Here is a 22488-nt window from a genome sequence, read left to right on the forward strand (position 1 = left end):
AAGCGCAATTATTATTACGCTCGTTACTCGTATATTCCATTCAAAGCATTCGGGCGGACGGCGAGGGCGACGCCGCCGGCGGGGATTATTATCCTATTGAGCTCGTAAGAAGCAAAGGTCGCGCGCGATGTCGTACGATGCGCGTCGTCTTACGACATCCTCTATCCGCTAACCGACGGAACACGGCGCGACAAGAAACGCTTAGCTCGTACAGAACCTCGTGAACCTCTAACTTCGCTTCTCCGAAGAGAGAAAGAGACGGAAGGAGGGACAGGGACAGGCTACTCCAAGTATAACGAACGGCTTCGACGATAACGTAGAGCGACGTCGAGGCGCCACGTCTGTGCGAAGACCGTCCCCGACAAGACATACGAGAACGATACATCGTTCTCTAGAATCTCTCCTCGAGCCATTTTCAGTTCTATCGATCATTTCATCGGGGACGAATAAGAAGGACGCATCGGAGGAAACGTAGATAGATGACGGAGCAGCGGCACACGGACAGAAGCGAAAAGAGAGAAAGAGAGAGAGAGAGAGAGAGAGAGAGAGAGGACGATAGAAATCGAGTACCATCTTGTTCCCGTTATTAGAAGACGGACGATAGAGCTGATACGAATGTAAACGAGAGGGGGGGAAATTAATCGTGCAACCAACGAAACAATCGAGAGATTCCTTCGATCCGACCTGCTTCCCGTTCGTTTTGTCAAGTAATAATAAAAATACTAATAGTTACGTCAATGAGTATGCCCGAGCGAAATCGACAAATCGCGTTGAACTTGGTTGCTGGTCCTCTTTTCAAGATCTACTTCTTATTCTCGCAGATATAAAAATAATTCTGTTTGAAAGAGAATTAATTTATCGTCTACACAAAATTATAAACAAATATGATTCATAAGGTTGAAGGTATATAAAATGCCATCGAGTTTTCGTTAAGCGACGATAATCAAGTGAAAGCGTTAATTAGCATTTTTATCTTTTTATCCATCAGCGAACGGCGAGAGATGCGGAACGAGAGGAATTCGATTCTTACGTAACGAACATTCCTAATGGGAAGGGGCGATAGTTGACGGCTCGGCTGTAAACTAACTCTGAATTTCTTTTTCATCGATAATGTTCGTTTAATAGACTCTCCCTGTAAAATGCGTCGCGCGATAATTGTCAAGACGTAATATATTTTCATAGCAACGACAAAATTGCCGTCATAAAAGAGCTTCCTTCATAATAGCGATTCCATATGTGCTTTTAGCTATCGCACACGTATATACGTATATATGTGCGCGTGTAAAAAAACACCCTTGCTTCCGATACTAAATAATCGCCATTTGGCAATACTTTTACCGCCTCTTTTACGATACCGGTCTCTCCCCTCTCTAGTCCTCTAACTTCGTTTTTGAATCCGATGGGACTATAAAGATAAATTCGGTAAGACGACGAAATAAATGGGAAGGAACCGCCACACACACACACACACACAGATACGCAGTCTACACATATTCGTCATTTTAAGGAAAAGAAGCTTGTAAAAAAATTCGAGAAAAGAAATCAACAGCTTCTTATTTAATTTCGGCTCTTAAGTCAAGAATCAGTATATTATCATTGAAAAATAATGAATAACCAGTGAAAATCTCAATTACATGTATAGCATTATAAATCAGAGAAATCTCACTGAAAGTATGAATGAATGAATTAATTCATACTGAAAGTATGAATTAATATTGGTTTCAATCGGTGATATTTTAAAATCATTATTATATTATTTATGAGATCAATTTGTAGCAATATATTTTATGTATTGTATACTAATTTATATATATATATAATTGTCACATATAAAAGTATGAAAATTTAATAAATCTCTCTCATTTATTTCGTAGGAACGCGAGCGGAAAAGTCGGGCGGAGAACAGCACCGTTAATAATTTGCCTCTCGCTGCTGATGACAATGGAAGCGAAGACAGTGGCAGCTACGAATGTGACAAACGCGTCGTCGCTAGCGATATCGACGCAGAAGCCGTTTACAACGACGGAAGTAGTTTATCAACGATTCGCCATAGAGCCGATGGATCAAACCGCGGTGATTGGCAGTAGGGTGACGCTTCCATGCCGGGTACTCGATCAGAAGGGGCCCATTCAATGGACCAAGGACGACTTTGGTCTGGGAGCAGTTAGGAATCTCACCGGATACGAGAGATACGCCATGATCGGCAGCGACGAAGAAGGTAAATATTGTAGATAACACCATCTCCCGGAAATTCGATTTTCACGCTCAAATTAATCCTTCGCCAGGCATCCGCGAATGCGCTCGCGCGGAGACCGGCAATTATGCGAAATACGCCGAGTGATCTGCGGTCATCATACGAGACGCACTTTCTGTTATCTGTGGAAAAGAATCTAAATGATTCAAGAATCTATAAGATTCCCTCCAAGATCTTCGATAATCTCTTATCGTTTTAAAATTCACAAAATGACGCGCCGATCGCAAATCTGTTCCGCACATTAACGCTTTTCGATACGCGTTCTTTCGTGCGCGAATTTTTAACGGCGTTTAAATTTCCTATTGTAATAAAAAAAAGCGCGCTTTGCACCAACGGGCAGGATTATTTAAAAATCTTTATATACGCTACATCAACTATACGCTATAATACGGCGCCTCTAGGCTGTGTACTCGCCCAAATTCAATTTTCGGCCGCAAGGTATTGATTTTCTCCTGTGTCGAAAAAATGTGTACACACGTGTGTGTATGTGTGGGGGGGGGGGGGGGGGTGGCGTGGCTTCTCTCCCTAAAAACAGCAATCCAAAACAAATATAAAAAGCTTTAAAATCTACATCTCGCTTGTATGCTTTATACAATATTATTAATTTCTCAGTGAAATCTTATTGATATAATTAGTAAGACATAAGACGGAGGAGCAAAGTGTAATTATTTTCATTGAAGATTTATAAATATTTATTGATTTTTGATGAAATCTGCTATCATTATTCGCTCAGTTACTCGTGAATCTTTCGCGCGTCACGAAAAAATATTTCGCCTCGTTCACAGATTACACGTTCGCGAGTATAGCAACTCTCGTACCCGACTACACGAAAAGATACTTGGATACAGAACTCACAGAACCAATATCAGTAAGTAAAGCACGTACGTATTGTGAGGTGGAAACCGTAGTACGACAGAAATGAAAAGGATATATTTTCTTATCCACGAACTTTCAAAAATATCAATTTTTTGAAAATGAGAAAAAAAGTCAATAACATTTTTAATATTTAATTATCTTTAATGTTGCTCACATAATGGTACACATGACACGTGTCGTTAAATTAATCTAGCGCGTTAACGTAAAAAAATTAAAATTGACTTGAAGAAATTAATTGTAGAAATAAAATTACAAGCTTCAACGAAATAGCATATATTTTTATTCATATTTCATGACGACACGGTTTCGAAAAGATTTATTTTACACTTTCAGCTTCTTTTTTGCGCAAGGCGCGACCTCCTTTTCAGTTTCACCATGATTTCCGCCTCACCCTGTAAGCACTTCCGGAAGAGCTACGCTTTTGTTAGCGCGCTTTAAAACAAAGATGGACCTCGCGTTATTCTTGCGTCGTGTCTACGTCGCATAAAGCCGATGCAGTTCCTATTAAAAGCCACTACGAAGTTAAATTAGTTTCCTAACGAGTTATTAAAAAATGCCACCCGACACTGATAATACTTGCTGGTATAGGAATATTTACACGTGTAAACGTTCTTCCATAGTATGCGAAATAATCCCCGTGCGAGATCCTCTCGAGAATGACACATTCTTTATTGTAGAATTTTTAATATACAAAACTTCATATAAAACTCGCGAGTTAATTTCAAAACATAATAGCAAAGGGAACGAGGGAATAGAGAAATTTTGTCCAATCGGTAAATTGTGTCGGCAAATGAAAGGGTGATGTTCAAATAAAGACAGCAATGAGTGCGCTGATGATGTTAACGTTGCTCGCGAATTAACTCGAGAGACACGAACGAAAATAACAAAGCACAGCCGAATGAAATATTCTTACCGCGGACAGTATATCGCGATAATGATAGACGATAAAAAAAAAAAAAAGAAAAAGATTAACGCGTCAGAGAAATATACGACGGCAAATTTTTTCGGCACGGTGGGAACGAGTGATTTACGCGCACGATTTCTCAATAAGCGTGAAATTCCTTTCCCCAAGTCTCTATAATTCACAGCACGAATCAAGCCGAGCGTTGTATAACTCGCGTAGTGAAACGAAGCGACAATTAACACCTACGATCGAAACGCACGTTAGAAAATTGTGAGATTTAGTTTCGCCGCGAATAGATATTGTTATTTTTCACTTTGAAATGAATGCGGGAGCGAGCGATTAAAGAGGGAAAAATGTGATATGATTACAATAAAGCGAAGATAGGATTCAATGAAACGAGAACCTTTAAAATTGCGTTCCAATTCCGTTAATGCTATATGATTGCGCATGAAGCGATAAAGCAAAGCTTTTTCATTGCGAATAGAAGCGGCGAACTGGTTTATTTCATCCTATATACGTATATGTGTGTGTGTGTACGATATGTATGTATGTATGTATATATATATATATATATATATGTATCCGTTTCAACATATAGATTGTCTTTCGGCACGCGGCGCGTATCTTTCCGCGCCCACTGCATTCGTCATTTAATTCCGCAAAAATCAGCGCGCGGAAAGCGAAACGATCCGAACGTTTATTCAATCAAAATTTGTAACGTGTTTCGCGAAACGCGCTCTTGTCCCTCCGCATATTGGAATCGGTGTGCGGTCCTATATGCGAACACGTTGGCGTTTTTTTTTTTTTTTATCTCTATTCGTTTTTCGGTTATACGGTATTTGCCGGACGGAGGATTTTAGTCGCCGGTGCTCGCGAAGATAGAGCGCGATCCCCCACGATATCCCCGCCGATATTCCTATTTCCTGCATTCACAATAAAAAGTGCCATACATATTGTTGTCGTTAAACCACTGCATTCCGAATATCTTCGCTATTTGCCGTAAAAGTAAATCTTCACACCGAGTAACTAGATATTATTATTATTTTTTTTTTTTTTTTTTTTCGTTATACTAATTTAAATATGGATTTTTCACGCGATTAATCTCTCTCGTTCGATTATTTAAACGTATGTATATACAAGTGGGGTTTTTTTTTTTTTTTAATTTTTAAGTAGAAACTTTGTCGTCTCTTTCGCAAAGATCTTTTGCGGGATTGGCGACGATGGCGCATTATTCAAAAGTAGGATTGGATACACAGGTGGCACTACGTTCCGAGGCTGAACGTTGTACGTGCGTTTGTCGCTGGGTGGATATACAATATATTCGCGCGAACTTGCCCAACAATCACAATGTGTGTTGGAACGATAACGCTCGCGCGCGTTTGAAATCCAGTTTAAGCCGAGGAACCATAATATACTTGTAACTATATGCCGTTGCACGATGCCTTGGTCCTCGTTCGTTCCTCTCCTACACGGTATAAGCGCGCCCCCTCCCTACGTGTGGCACGTACCCGCGGTAGCAATGCCTGATTTCCATAAAATTATTGCAGGTTTACTGCGCCATGGCTCTATGGCTTGTAACCGCAATGTTGCTGCACTTTACTCGCCACCTTTTCTAATCCCGTGCTACACGTTTTCATAATGAGAGAACTGCAGAAACTACAATATAAATTCCAAGTTTTTTTCTTTTTTGTTTCTTCCCCCCCCCCACACACACACACATAAATAGACGGTATCGCGAAAAGGGAGGTTGATGAATCATTTTACAAGTAGAAAAAAAATATATACAGAGAATACAACTGATTTTTTTATACACTCGAAGATTAATTAATAATACAGAACACACACACACACACACACACACACAGAGTACGAAAATTCATGCTAGCGTGACGATGATGCGATCGACAATCGGAAAGAAACTATCCGGGAGAAAAACTATGCAATAGAAAAAGCGGCTTCGGTTAACGTTTTTATATATTTTGATTTGAGCATAAAAGAGAGAAAAGCCTCGATGTTTCCAAGTTTTATCATACATGATTGACAGGCAAACGAGACAAATGCATCGGGATCAGTTTTTTTTATTAAATTACGTGTCAGTTTTTGCATCACTCATTTAACGTGACGGTATAATACTGCACTTTTTTTTTTTTTTTTTTTTTTTTTAAATATTGTGCGATGTATTGAATTCTAAATAATATCGAGTCAAGTATCATCTCAAAATTAAAATTTTGCGATAGAGAATGATCTCCAATCAAGTTTATGGTTAAAAGAAAAATCGATTTCAAATTCGACTGAAGACAATGAAAATTTTCATCATAAATGTAATAAATATATATATATATATATATATATATATTATATCTAAAAATGGCCTTTCCTTTTCTTAACCCGCGGTATTAAATTCTCAATTAATTTCAATAAAAATTTGAATCTTTATAGAGAGAAAGGGAGGGAATTACTTTAAGCGGTACATTATACAAACTATGGAAGATAAACGCTCGAAATATATCAATATCCAAGCAAATACCCGGCGGCAGATGTGCCGGAAACAAAATCACAACACACTTCGGTCGGTCGATCGGTCGGTTTTAATCGGCGTACGATATCTCGCGTATATCGATGTATGCGCATACGTACCTGCGTACGGACGGACGGATAACGGTGTCGATATAGAGCCAGAGTCTTTAATTCGACGTCGTGTGTATGCCGCGGGCGGGGGAGGGAGGAGCGGCTAAGTTTAAATTAGTTCCGAAACATTCGGTGCACGCTCCGATGGTTAATGGTTCTACCATAGATCGATAAGATCGGCGAACGCGGCGGCGACGATACGACCGGAGAGACTCCGCAGTTGCAGCGCGAGTTGCAGAGCTGCGTTGCGTTGCATCGCGTTGCATCCAGCTGCAAAACGCGCCGGGGCCCGGGGCTCGTTTGACCGGAAACCCTCCCTCTTCCTCGCCGCCTCTTCTGTTACACGCTCGATATGATTGCACATACCTGTTTCGAGCGATCTCGAAGAGAAAAGAGAGGGAGAAAGAAACGTACGCGAAGATCGCATAATTTCCATCTTCGATAAGGGCAGGGCGCGCCTACGTAGGAACGAAGGAGACGACCTTGTTACGGTATACTCGCCCTGTAATCCGATATACGCGACCTTAAAGGGATCCGATATACGTACGATTAAGATTACAGGACGCGTGTATGAGATGGTTGGTATTAGAAATGGATTAGCGTTCGAGCGAATTTATATTACGGTAGCGGGTGACTCTTAGTTAAAGGAGGTGCGTTAACGGAGGACAATCGATGACGTATTCCGGTCTTAGCGCGCAGTTATTATCGATTTCGCATCTTTCCATCCCGGGCGAATGTTATTCGCGTAAACGTACGCTCGAGTAGATTTTAATCGATGAAGCGATCACGCCTAAAACGGAACTAACCCGGCTTTAAACGAGGTATTAATGTCGTTAAAAGATTTTCATCGCGAATTGCTCTTTTTTTTATCTACGCAAACGATGAAATATCTCTTTGCACGATGACTATGCGCTAATGGGCTCTGAAATACGGACGACTTACAATTTTAACTTAATTATACTTTTAATTTGTTGCTACGAGGAAAATAATGGCTAAACGTTCGATATATTTTTATTGCGACGAATGGCGTTTAAGGGGAGAATTTACAAAAAAATTCTATAAAGTTACACGATATACAATTAAGGAACTTTACGCCAAGCTCGAGTTAAAACATTTTCCATCTGATAATGTACCCTACGTAAAGCAGATCGATAAAATACGCTTAATTCGCGAAGCTTAAGTGTTCGGAGAAAGATGTTATTATCTTCTTTACCCGGATCTAACGATAAGAATTTTCAAAGTTGCTCGATCAGATCAGTTCTTGCCTGACCGCCGTCTAGTCAATTAATCAGTCGATAAAGGAAGGTCATAAAAATATCGTTCTATTTACGACGAAATGCTTGCTTTTCAAAGATGAAGGAATATTGAATATTCATGTGCGCGACATAGGTATATTGAAGATGCGATAAATAAAGCGTGAACCGAGAAGAAAAAAGCTGAGAACATTTACAAGGGCTGTAATCTTTGGAAAATTATTCTTTTACAAAAAGATATGCATATCCGTTCGTGCGCAATAGTATATTGCTTATTAAAGGGCACTTGCGAAGGCGACTGTTTGAAATTCCAAAGAACTCTAATATTCGCGACATCCATTCATCCGAGATCTATCGAAAGATTTAGCCGACTCGCACAGTCTTTTATCTCGAATCATAGGGAACGCTTCGCTCCGATAATTACCGGATATCGCCGCCAGCACAGGCCACCCGATATTAATTGACGCAATTATAAGCATAAGGTAATTCCGGCGATATTCATTCTCCGTATGTACAATATATACGTAGGCACGGAATTTTAAGATCGCTTGCAACGGCAGCAGTAGCGGCGGCAGCAACAGCAGCCGCAGCCGCAGCAATGCCAGCAATATCGAGGACGCTGCAACCTGCTCGACCGGATCCGGGGAACCGCTTCTGCTCTGCTGCAACGCGCGGCCGATTAATCGACCTTACCGGTTTCCCGCCATTTTTCTCACCACCACCACCACCACCACGCGAACGAGCGAGATATTATATTCTGCCGGGTGCACACGTCGGCCGACGTAATTTAAATCGCAAACCTCCGCCCCCACACGTCTTCTCTATCTCTGACGGAGATATCGTGAATTCTTATTCAGCAGATGTCGCGTCTAACGCCGAGATAATGGAAATGGGCGCAATATAAAAAAAACAATATATATATCTCAGAGCTCTTTAACGAACTTATATACATAGACCAGTATTGAGAGATCAGCAGTCCCTCTCTTCCTCCTCCTCTTCCACCTCTTCCCTCTTCCCTATATTTTCCCCTATTTCGCGTAACTATTTCCCGTAAGTAAGCAATTTATCGATATTTTATTTAATCTTACGCGAGAAATCGTAACTCGCGCGTTGGCTTAGAAAGAATCGCTCCCATAAACGTTAGTGAAAATTAACCGTGCTTTAATTCATTATCCGTTTCTCTCTAGAGACAGAACTAAAAAGGGATAGCGAATTGATTAAATCTCGGTTAACTCTAAGTAATTTTTATGGCTACAACCCTTAGATGTGCCGGCAGTTAAAACATAAATTTAACACGGGACGTTTTATATCTACTCTCTCTTTCTCTCTCTCTCTCTCTCTCTCTCTCTCTCTTTCATTTTCTCCACTTTTCTCTCCCTTCACAGATTCTTCAATAAATTATTTAAAGAAAATTAATGGCATATCTTAATATGTCGATTACAATAATTTGGCCAAGTAACGTTATCCCTACGTTATCCTGTCATTCCTTTAATGTTAAATAATTAGATCAATAATTTAATAAAATTTACATTTAATTAAAATTAATTTTTAAAATTAGCTCGAAAATGTGGCGTCTATCTACTATTAGTTATATCGCGTATTCTTAGAACGATATTCATAATCACAAATTATTATGTATTAATTCTGTTATTCTCTTTTGCTTTGGAACTTAATCAATTATATATAGATAAAACATTGATAAATCTTTGTTGCCAGAGTCACACGTATAAATTTTAGACTATACATAAAAATAAATTTCAATTATATAATATTTATGTATCATAATACTTCCTCTTTCTCTCTCTCTCTCTCTCTCTCTTTCTATGAAATATAACGGTATATTCAATACGTCACACATATTGTACAATAAAATTCGTTTCATACGCGAATTATCACAAATATGATTTGAGTGCGCTTCTATCTTCTGAAGTTTTTACTACATTTATAAAAAATATTTACATCCAAGTGTACTTTACTCCGCGAATTAATATCTAATAAAACGCTGACAAGAGCTGAAAATGTTTATCGCTCCGCATGAATATGCATAATAATAAATATGGCCTTAATGAAGGATAAAATCGTGAAAATTGATTTTAATTATGGTGACATTCTCATCGGTAGCATTTAAATCGGAATCGCTAAATTTAATATAGAATCGATCTCCATTTGGCTACGGTCGTTGTCGCGTCGTTTAATTATTAGATCTGTCGCACACATTACGATTATATGGAAGCGTGAGTTAAGGGAGATAGTACGCTTGAAAATGACTACGATAATAAAATTCTTTTTATTAAAAAAATAATAATAATAATAATAATAATAATAATAATTAATAATTTTTCGAACACACACATTCCGAGCTACATAAAATAATTTTTTTGATGTAATCCAATATCTAAATAAATGTTGAATATATAATAATAATACGTCTATCCCTCGAAATTTTTATAAAATTATATTTTTCAAACTTCTTTATCCTTTTCTCGGAAATCACTGGGCCGATTATTATCATTTTTTATTGAAAAGTAAGAAACTACGATTTGATTATTCGATATGAAGAAAAATATGATATAGATCGCCAAAATCATAAACTTTATTCAAATCGGAATGAAAATTCAAAAAGAGTTTACTCAACCAGAAGCATCGATCAAATTGCAGCCAAATATATGAGAAGAAAAAAAAAAAAAAATCATTTGAATATATTAACCCAATATTGAGTAAAAGAAACATGAGAAGTTTCCGCTGTCGTACGATTTTGCACTCTCTGCTTTAATGAAAAATTCATGTTACAAATTAATTAGCGAGATTTAATCCGACATTAGAAAGTCTAGATGATGAGATTCGTGCAAATGATGTAATAATCATTGTATCGCGTATATATATATATATATATATATATATCATATAAACATTTAATTCGCCGAAATATCGCAAACGCATCATTGTTTCGTTAGAAGTCAGCGCCGTTATCGGTGCTAAAACAATGGCGAGCATGTGATATTGAAATTTTAGCGAACCGCAACTAGAAACCATGATACGCCAGTTGGTTTACGAAATCAATACGATCGTGTCAACACAGTGGCCAATAGTGCCGATTGAATCGTTGGGCAGTAAAAGCTGAGTATAATTTCAAGCGCGCGAGCCCTGTCGCGCCATTATCAACGCGGTAATCATCGCGTATATTGTCCATCTTTCTTCTATTTGCTAACTATTCGGGAGACCATATTGGGCCGGCGATGACAATAATTGGCCCGAATGACGGCGCTACCGTCATTGTAAATATTAGGCCAGCTCGTTCTACAATCTTTCTCGCGTGTAGCGGAACGCTTTCGAATAGTAGATAAATTGGCAGATCGCCTAAAGATAAATGTGCAGGGAATTTATTCATTATTATATTTATTTCACGTTCGACACTTTTATTTTCCGAACACGTTCTGAGCTATATAAAATAATTTTGAGATATATCCTAATATCTAAGTATCCAAAATTAAACATTGAATAAGAATAGCGTCAGTTCTCTTGGAAATTTTTATAAAATTATATCTTTCGAGCTTTATACGATCCTCGAAAATCATCGGTTCGATGGTTATCATTTTTTTATTAGAGAAACAGTAAATTATAATTTGATCATTCGTTTTCAAGAAATTTACGATTATGGTAAAATCGCCAAAAAGGTAAACTGTATTCAAAGTTGATCCTTGCTTATACCCGTCTGACATGTGCTGGGTCGACGATTTATTTATTTCATCAACATTATTAATTAACATAAGAATATATATAAACAACAAAGGCTTTTCTATATTTGAATACGGTAAATCGCGTATGCAGAGCTAGCACGTTTTCACCGCGGCATGAAAAATTCAACCGCATTTTCGACCTGCTGAGCCTTAAAGCACTTTTACCGAAATCTTGCCTTATCCATATGGTAATATGTTCACATTCTGCGACGAGATAGCAAATTCGAAGCTGCAACTCCAGTCCTGCACATGCGCGAATGGAAGCTTTGCGTAAGCACCAATCAGGTATTCCAGACGCGCTTAATTGCCAATTGCCGCGACCTTAGGATATTAGGATAGGTTGGTTCGTCGATTAAAGGATAATCATCTGTGATGCATTAGCCCTTGCCAGATGGCCGGTAGTGGAAACGCGGCGAATATTTATCTTCTACTACGGTCAAATCTCGTGATAAGAGATCGTCGTAAGAGATGTATAAAGAGAAAATTCGAAATAAAGACACGTGTCTCTATTCCAAGTCGTCTACCGCTGTACGTAATTCCGAGGATCTCGATTAAAGTTGGAACGAAAGATAAGACGTATAAATAATCTTCTCGTGGAAAAATAAAAATCTAATCTGTAATAAAAAGCTCTTTTTTTCCTTTATCTTCAAATTGATTTGCGATTCCAAATTCGCATCTTCCTTTTATTCGAGTTACTGTACGCCCTTAAATCGTATAATGACGGCAGAGGATAATGAAAATGAAAAGCGGCCGTCGTTTTACGGCATATCGATTTTCCTCGATGATCGAATCCCGGCCAGGCGACCGGACGAACGTTAACGCGCGTTTACTCGCGTCTCCCTCCTCAGCCTCTACCCCTTTTCTCCCCTGCCCGTTCCCCATTCATCCCTCGCCGTGACGAAGCTCAACCACGAGTTCCAAGTGCGCAGCTATGCCCGGCCGTGCTTTCGCGAAATTTACAGACGCGATTAATGTTACGACTGGCTCGTCCGGCAGGCGTTCGCTTGCCTAGCGGCCGTTTGTAGGCCTAACCGTTGCTAATTTCGGAGGGAGTTATGGTCCGGCTATTACACACCCTAACCTAGGTTCGAGGAGACCCGTGTACCTCACGTGTACCCCTGTATTAAACGCGCGCGGCGTCTTAAGGCGCGAAAAGCTCTCGTGCATTGTATCGAGGGCGCTTTTCCCCCCTCCCGCCCCCTTTCTCCCGCAATTTATCGTCGCGATAAAGAGAGGGCCCCAACGCAAACTCTAGCGACGTCCGTGGGATGTTATCGTTTTGGGCCGTTCACGGCTCGACTCGAATGCCGGAATCAATGCCCGCGACCAACGGCCGACGACCAAATGCCGATACGCCAGAGTTAGATAAAGCCGGGCGCGCCCGCTGATTACGCGATTACTTCGTGCCGGGAGACCAAATTCGCGCGACCCCCTCCCCCGTTCACGGTGGTACAACGCACAAGCTTTCGCGAGGTTGCCCGTTCTCGCGAATCAGAGCCTCTATATCGGAGCCTCGGAAAACCCCGTTGGATTACGTTTTCGATATTTTCGCAGCTTCGGCGCGAGCGCGACGTGTTTTTTTTTCTCTTTCTCCCTCTCTTTTATTTATTTATTTAGCTCCCTTTACCCCTACGCTTGATTTTCGCCACCGGTACCGCGAGACCGAACGTTCGAGCGAAATTTGCAGGGTAATCGCATCGCGTGTAAAGACAATCCCGCGCTATTAGTTAGGCCATGTGTGATTTACTACGTATTGCAATAAAGGCCCGTAACTGCGCGCGATGTTATCATCCTGCCGTTTGTCTAGTTACAGAGCCAACTGAGAGACAGAGAGACAGAGAGAGAGAGAGAGAGAGAGAGAGGGAGGGAGAGGGAGAGTTTACCGAAACAACTAGCGGCCACGTTCCCGAGTGGAGGATTAATGGCCTTATGTTAAAGCTATCTTGATTATGACGCCAAGTCTACGATTTAATCAATTTATTGATGTACGAGCAACACGCGATTAACGCTTAAGACGAGGCGATGTCATAACGCAAGAAATGGAGAAAAGATTAATTTCTCTTTCTTTTTTATCTCAGCGTTATTATTATCTACAATTTCTATTTACCGCGAGCATCAAATCGACGAATGACGTGATGTATTTATTTATCATTTGTATTGTATATCTCCGATATTCAAAGATATCATTTTCTTAGCTCCTTGGAGGAAGTTCTGTTTCTACTGTGCGGTGTTATTCTTAACGGAGGAAAGTTTCTCGCTCGCAATATCGCTTTTTTAGCATTTGAATTAGAAATTTTTAGTATTCAAATTACAAAACATCGCGCAACCTTCGTCTCGTATCTCGTACGTGATTTTTCTACAAAGGAACAAAACGACAATCTTACCTCGAACACACAAAATTGCAGATGTCGAGCAGCGCGAGGAGAATTTTTTTTTTTAAGTCCTCCATCATTTTTATGCTCTTTGAAGCATAAAATGTACCAAGTCTTACTACGCGAAAAGCCGAGTACCCGCATAAATTATGCATCCGGAAAGGGGCTGAGACTCTCTGCCGCGCAAACTTTGGGTTCGCTACGTGTCCTTCTCGACGCCGGAACCCGGTATTTGTAAAATTCAACCCGTATTAATGAACAAAACCGACTCCGTGCTTAAGAAGGATGTTTTACGTTAAAATATATTTTAGGGCGCCGAAACCTCGAAACGATACATCGTGAAATTATAATATTAACACTGTACACACATTATTCTCCAGCGCAAATATATATATACATCAATCTCAAATAGATTTAGAGTTACGTTGTTAATCAAACGTTCATTTCTTATTGCGGACGAACTTTTTCTAATTTTTTATTAATCGCGTTGTAGGCTAATTTTCGCGAATTTTCGCTCGGTTAAGATTCCGGCACGCCGCAACAATTATATTCCCCCATGTTAACAAATTATAATTAATCGCGACGGTTTGCGTCACAGTATTCGTTTCTTGACTCGTGTAATTAAAATTAATTATGACTGTTCGTAGCGGGGCGGATAACGCAAGAGTTAATTAATATTGTCTGCGATGTATTGTTCCGCCGCATCGAGTAAATCGTTATGACTCTCTTCTCGTGGCTTTGCTGCCGAAAGATCCTTTGTTCGGCTTCTACCCTACCTTGAAAATCTTTTCCAATTATAACACGAAGGATCCTAGAGCGCGATATCAAACGACTGTGCGATATAAAATATTGGTATTGATATAAGATACTTCTCTCGAAAATTAATATCAGATAACTTAATTTAATTTAATTTAATCTATTATGAGAACACAAAAGAAACACACAAACAAATAAAGACAGAATAACAAATGTAAAAACTGCAAGACATCCAAAGCCGCAAGGCACGGATTAATAATAATAATTAAAAAAAAAAAAATCAGATAACTTTATGTGCGATCGCGAAACGGCGACATTTTTCTATAATTACGAAAGTTTCGAGAGTTTTCATCATTTTCTTATCGAATATTCGAATTCATTATTCAAAAAATTTGGCGGGAGTTTTAATATAATCGAGGTTCACACTTCTGTCCGACGTCAAAGTTTTCTGGCATTATAATTTTTCACGCTTAATGCAACAAACTTTACTTGACGCGCAGGTGTGTAGTATTCGAAGAGAGGATCTCTTTCCCCCGTAAAACTTCCTGACCCGGTAACACTTCCTGGTACGTCAACATTTTCTAAATAGGATGGTTGTCATCATCATTCATCCAGTTGATTATTCGCCGTAAAATCTTTCATCCTCCGAATAATACACGATTATCGAAAGGTTATATATAGAAAATATATAAAACGCATAATGTATGAAAATGCATATAGAAGTGAATGAGAGAAAAACGAAATAAATAAAACGAAATTGTAAAAAAATGTAAATTTGTCGAGGAGGCAATAATTGAAAAACGCTGTTTTATAATATTGTATTTACACTTCCCAATATATATTGTAATATCTTGACTAACTCTACCATCTTAAATATAAAATATTATCGTTATGTAATGTCTCGAGGCAACTCCGAGGAAACTTAACATAAAAGAAAATTGTAAGATATAGATCTTTGAAGAAAGCTATTCTATAGAAAGTCGTACGATAACAGCTGCGCAAACAATAGCGTGGCGAAAGTTTGTAGCGCGAAAATTACCGAGCTACACTCGTCCAAGTAAATTAAACTGATTACGAGGGCATTATAGATGATTATCCCAACTGACATTACAATACTGACATACAACGTTGACTACATCTAGCGAAAGTAATTATCCCATCATTACAAAGAAATCTACCGTATGTCAAAGCTTCTAAGGTTTATCGAACAAGAGTCCCGAGAGAAGCGTTAATTACAGTCGACAAGAGAATGTATTGTACATTTCAATTGGCCTTTTGACATTCACGGACGCGGATGGATATTCTCTCGTCGGAATACAACTTGGTCGCGATTTTCGCTATACGGTTTTAATTGAGGACGGTAATTAAAAATAAGCTGTATTGTGGAATTTTGCAAGAATGATATTGTACATGCAGGTATGGTGGTATATTGGCGGTATGGGACCTTGGATTTAAAAAAAAAAGAAAAAAAAAGTCGATGTAACACGGTATTCGGGCAAACCGGCTTAAAATATTTCTTTAAAATTTCAAACTTGATTTACACCAGAAACTGCAAATCACGATGAGTCGAATGACTTTTACATAATTCAACAAAGCTGTGCAACACACTCGAAAGAATGAATCGATCTATTGGCAGTATTCGAAAATAGCGGATGAATATGGCGCTGCGGTAAAAACAAAATCAAAAGGAGTGCGAAATAACGCTTTATCATTTAATGCAGGAGCACGCGTCAATTTTGCTCGCACGACCACCACGGACGAATGAATGACTCGACGAAGTTTTTCGCGTCATCCCGCCACCGCGCCACACGAAATTTCCCGGGGAAATTATTTTCGATAAACATCCTGACGTTTAAACTGACTGAAACGCGCGGTGTTACCAACACACGTTTCATCGGGCATGAAGCCAACATGGCGCAGGAGCGACAATTAAAAAGAATATACATTATCCCATAATGAAAAGTAAACAAGAAGATCTAGAGAATTAACTCTAATTAAATATACAAAAACAAAAATAAAAAAGAATTTGATATATTTAAATTGTATTTATATATCATTATAATTGTATTATTCATACGTATCTCTAAAAAAACTTGTAAATTATTATTATATGATATATAGACTATATTTTTTATACCTTTATTTTTGAATTTATTTTCTTTTCAATTTACCGAGCTACAATTTCTCCTAATTATAAAATCTATTAATTTCAGAAAAATATTCTTTTTTTTTTTTTCATATAATTTATTTTATACTTTTTAAGAGTATGTTATTTAATTTTTGTCTCGGAGATCAATCTGAAAAAATACGATTAATTTGTAAAGCGTTTGTGTCCACGATGCTAGAATTCGGTCCGAGTTCTCGGATCGAGAAATCTGTAGCCAATCAATTCGCAGCTTTTACGGAAAAGCGGCAATTTTATTGGCTACACGTTTCTCGAACCGAATTCCAGCATCGTGGGACACAAGGCTTTATAGATATAGAATAGAGCTGTCGTCTCAAAACGCGTTTATCTATTTATTTCATACTTTCTGTGCAATTTCATATTATATATAAGGACAGTAAATCGGGACTGACACTCGGTCGCTTTTATCGCGATGGTGCGATAAATTATCGTATGGAATTATCCCTCGTCACACGCACGCATGGAGACTGACAATTACATTTTTCCACCGTCTGGCCATGAGCTGTGCCTCGGACCATCGCACCCATATTCGCGAAACGTCTCTCTCTTTCTTTCCCTCGTCACGCTCGCTTTGTCCGCTCGCGGATCCAAGAAGCGTGACATTATAGGCGCGTATCGCGAGATGCATGCGTGACATCGATTCGCGAGAAGGATCGAAGGAAACGTGGAACGGACGTGCGAGACGATAGGGGGAAAAGTGCCAATGTGCGAAAGAAAGAACGGGCGGCGTACAAAGGGAGAGAGAGAGGGAGAGAGAGAGAAGGGGGGGGGGCAGGAGAGAGAATAAATTGCACGAGCGACACGGATTTATTCGAGCACGATACGTTACCATGATACGTGGTGCGACTTGGCGTGAATCGACGAGCTCGCGATACTTTTGAGCGACGACGCCACTTTCACTCGACAGACAATGCGACATGCGACGGTCCCGCGATTTGACGGGGGGGGGGGGGGAATCGGCGAGGGATGGGGTAGCGATGGCAGCGGCGACGGTGGCTGAAAATCATCGGGAAGGGAGAGAGAAAAAAAGAAAAAGATGGAAAGAGATACTCTCTTTCTCACGGTAGAATAAGCTCGCTCTAATTCGCCGATGGTGTAGTTATCAAGCTAGCTGGCTTCTGACAGTTTACCTGAATACGCGACGAATTTAAAATAAAATCGCGCCGCGATGAATCCCATATCCGGCGCGATGCCGTAAAAGCGACTGACATATTCCGCTGCAATTGATATCGTTTTTTCGATCTCTTCCATTGTCTACAATTTGGAGAATAGACCCTCCCACCCCCTCCTCTCATTCTATCTCCTTCTCTCTCCTCTTTTTTTCGTCTAACATAGATATCATTTTTACTTTTCTACCACAATGTCTTTCACTGACAAATTTTTTTATCGATTCAATTTCCCTGAAAATAAAAATATCTAGTCAGTTTCTAGAACTTTTCAGTTTTTTTCCTATTGTAAATTATTAAAAAAATAATAATAAAATTCGTATTAAAATTGTGAAGTAACGTATACTTGAAATTAAAAATTAAAAAAAAATATTATTAATTAAATTTAAAAAGCATGCTGGTTTTCAGTTTACGAGAAAATACGCCATAATTGTGGCAAATATTTGATAAGCGCGATGCTTAATGATCATATTTTCTTTTCGCTTGCAGGCGATTTTTCGCTACACATATATCCGGTGGAACTCGAGGACGATGGCACGTATCAATGTCAGGCTTCGCCGACAAACGACGGACAGCCGGCTTTACGATCGAGATTTGCCAGACTGAGCGTGCTGGTGCCGCCGCAAAAGCCGAAGATCCTGCAAGGCGACTTTCTCGTCACCACCGAGGATCGCGAGCTGGTGATCGAGTGCATAAGCGTCGCCGGAAAACCGCCGGCGGAGGTGAGGAAATCTTTCGTCTTTAGACATCGTTCTGGCATCTTTATCAACATATATATCGATAAGATAAACTCGCGGATAAAAACGGATTAATCGGCATGAAAGCAATCCCCGGTGATTGCGTCCGGAAACTTTGTGGGTATCTCTCGGCGATGGACAAGTACACCGCCCAAAGGATTATTTATGTCCGATCGATATTATGTCGAGGCGTACCTCTCGTTTTACTGTTTCGCGCGTATAAAAATGTTTCTATATCGCACACGTAGATTATACACAAGTCGAGATATTGTTAATCATAATGTAAAATTTAAAAAAAATAATAATGAAGGTAAAAGATATTCTCAGCTTATATATATATATATATGTACATATAATATATATGTATACAATATTATACAGACACACACACACACACACACACACACACACACACACACACACACACACACACACACACACACACAATAATTTAACTTAATAGAATTTTAAACTCTCTCTATTGATCGCATCATTATTGACGAGCGATATTGAGTTGAAAGATTTTCTTTTCAAACCATAAACATTTTTTGTCTGGATATTAATACTAAATATCTCAGATATTCGAAGGTAAACACTGTTTGTTTACAACGCCTCGGGCGATAGCGGTTATTGAACGCTAAAGTGAAAAGATTAATGTTACCAATTGAATTATAGTCACGGATCTGTCGTTAAAAAAAAAAAAAAAAAACCCCACACCATCCCCTTGCTCGTGTCAGATCGTTACGTAAAAAATACGAAAACGTGTACATCTCATGGTAGACTTTTCCAATTTATATATGAAATCGATGAAGCGTGATTCGAAGTTATTTTTATCGCGTGAAAATAAACAGATCAGCCGAGCGGCTGAATAATGTTTTGCTTGGTGTCGAACCAAACGCCCATCGGAGACTCTCGTATTACACGGATCTAGAACTGATAACGCGAGTTAACACCTAACACGACGTTATTATTATTCATGATTAGCTGAATCGAAATTAAGGAATCTCCGAGCGACACGCTTAGTAAATAGTACCCTATCTACCCTGAAAATCTGACCGAAGCCGCACTTCTTGCCGACAAGTCCATTCGGCGAAAGAAACGCGTGTTTCCGCGCAACTGGTCCGTCTATATAATCGGTTAATATTGATTATCTCCGCAACGCTCACGTAAACTTATAAACGTATTAAAATACAAAAGTTGGAAAAAGAAATAGCAATTTAATTTGAGAAAAGTTAATACGATTTATATTGAATTATACGAGTCATCGATATAAATGGATTTTGTTAACGATTGTTTTTGTATTCAAAATTTCATTGTGACAGTGACTCGATATAATGCGGCCAATTTTAATATTAAAAATATTTTAATTCTACTAATGTATAACATCCTATGATACAATTATCTCGGAACAAAAAAATTTCGTCAAAAAAGTCATTGATATAGATGGATTTTCTTAACAATTGTTATTTTTATATTCTAAATCTCAATGTGACAGTGACGCTCGATAAAACGCGGCCCTTTTTAATATCAAGAAAAATATTTCAATCCTACTAATGTATAGCATGCTATGATATAATTATCTCGGAATAAAATTTCGTCAAAAAAGAATGAATAAATACATTACGCTTAGTTTAAACTGCTTCAGGGGAATACACGTAATGCGAGGGAAAAATTATCGTTAGCTTCATGAGTTAGCAAGACGTGTTTCTATAATATTCGTGACAAAAGAAAGTTTATCCGTACATGAAAGGGACTCTTAAACTTAATGAATGCTTCGCAGATAAGGGTTTCCTATTACGTTAATGCACTGCCTACGAATTTCATACGCTTTGCGTTTTACTTTCATTCATTACATGACAGAAGTTCGGCTATGCAAGTCCCAACAGCATCGGAAGTTATCGCGATTGCATAATTTTCCATTACAATTGCCTGCTAAGGCGTTTTTCTCAAGACAATGCATACAGGGTGTCTCAGATCCATCTATCTTGAGATGGCACGAGCCATCTTTCGTGCAGATTTTTCGATCAATCTGAAGTCGATCAGTTTGCTTGATAAGACAGTCAATAAAAAAAAATCAATAAAAAAAACGATTGGAATATGTGATTGAGAATGTATGTGACATGTATCTTAAACAATTTCAGAAACTATTTACAAGGCACCTGCGAGATGAAGGAATTTTCTTTCTTTATAAATCAATATGCCTGTGTGTGTTTAAAATTTCCAAAAATATTTTTATTTTATATATTTTTTTAATTATATAGCCATATTTTTCGCATGTAAAATATAAACGAGTAGAATAATATTTATTATCGCGGCCGGACATTTCGTTAGACGAAATGCACGTACGTTTAACACATTTTAGGGCTATACAAATATTTCGAGAACGGCAAATCTGTCGAAAGCGCGATTTTTACTCCTCGATAAAATATGAATCCCTGTCACTGTCGCTAATGTAAATCCAACCTAATGCGAGCAGCTAGTTAATCAGCGACTGGTGAAGAATTTAATGAAATTTGTTTCTCGATCGCTCGCACAAACGTATGCTTTTTAATTAAAATTATGCAAATCCATGATTAATGGCGCGACCGAAGAATCGACGCGCGAGTAATGATCAACAGAATATTTAAACACGAAAAAATATCCATTTTAAATACCTTTCCGCGACGCACAAAAGAATACGTTGAATTATAAAAAGCCCTGTAATCAATCGATTGCCTAATCCGATAGAATATTGAGTCGCGAAGACAGAAGTCGCGCAATTTCTTTACAACGGTTCTCTAATTTTTGACGAAACATGAACAATGTTAAAAAAATTATGTAATGCGATAATTTTGACAGGGATCGTTATACACACACACGCGCGCGCGCACACAATCGTATTTTTTTGAAAAATTTAATTCGCAGTTTGAAATGTCAATTGTGCAAAAAATATCATGTTTTATGACAGCTTAATTTTCGCATTATTCATTATCGCGAAATCGCATTTGCGCATTTATCTATTAATTAAATCGATATTCTTTCTGGCATTACATATATTATTATTGCGAAAACGGGTCGTGCGCAATATTCGAATTTCAATCATTCGGATAGTCTCATTAATACACGATCTCATCGAATTATTTCATTTTATAAAAATCTCCATAAGATGCATTAATAGCTGCATCCACAGATATTGCAATGCGTTAGCGAAAAAAATACAATTGCGTTAACAAACAAACAAACAAACAAAAAAATTAAATCTTTCTATAGAATAGACAATGATTTTAATAAATAATTAATATAAATTTTTCAAGCTTTAATGTCAATTCCATTTGACGACACATGATCAGTGTTATGGTATAAATTGAATACTATATTAAATTGTTCATTCGCATTTCAATTGTAATCTTATATTACAGCTTATATTACAACTCTTACAATTAGCTTATATTACAATTTTCGCATTTGAAGCTTTGAATTCATTTTCCGACAATAGTATTTTCTCTGAATTACGCTATTATTGCGTTCGGCACTGTTCAATAAAACAATAGGATACCTTCATAATCGATCATTGACGTGACTCGACGTTATCCGCTCGCACAGCGTAAAAATGGAGAAAAAGCTGCTCGAAAAATTTCAGT

General features: G+C 38.5%; 2 protein-coding genes across 5 annotated transcripts in view; one reads left to right on the forward strand and one right to left on the reverse strand.

Moving 5' to 3' along the window:
• The window catches only part of LOC138938506 (uncharacterized), a 184584-nt gene that overhangs the window by 148543 nt on the left and 13553 nt on the right, over positions 1 to 22488 (reverse strand). The gene's annotated exons all lie outside the window — the stretch shown is intronic.
• LOC138938501 (irregular chiasm C-roughest protein) overlaps positions 1 to 22488 on the forward strand; it is a 124245-nt gene that overhangs the window by 79991 nt on the left and 21766 nt on the right. For all 4 annotated transcript variants that reach the window (XM_070305531.1, XM_070305534.1, XM_070305532.1 and 1 more), the window contains 2 exons: positions 1875 to 2218; positions 18621 to 18853. In XM_070305531.1, coding sequence (XP_070161632.1) covers positions 1875 to 2218; positions 18621 to 18853 — 577 coding nt within the window. The remainder of the gene's footprint in view (positions 1 to 1874; positions 2219 to 18620; positions 18854 to 22488) is intronic.

Source organism: Polyergus mexicanus, unplaced genomic scaffold (assembly GCF_030449975.1).
Source record: "Polyergus mexicanus isolate NDT 795.1 unplaced genomic scaffold, iyPolMexi1.0 SCAF_13, whole genome shotgun sequence".
NCBI classification, from domain to species: domain Eukaryota; kingdom Metazoa; phylum Arthropoda; class Insecta; order Hymenoptera; family Formicidae; genus Polyergus; species Polyergus mexicanus.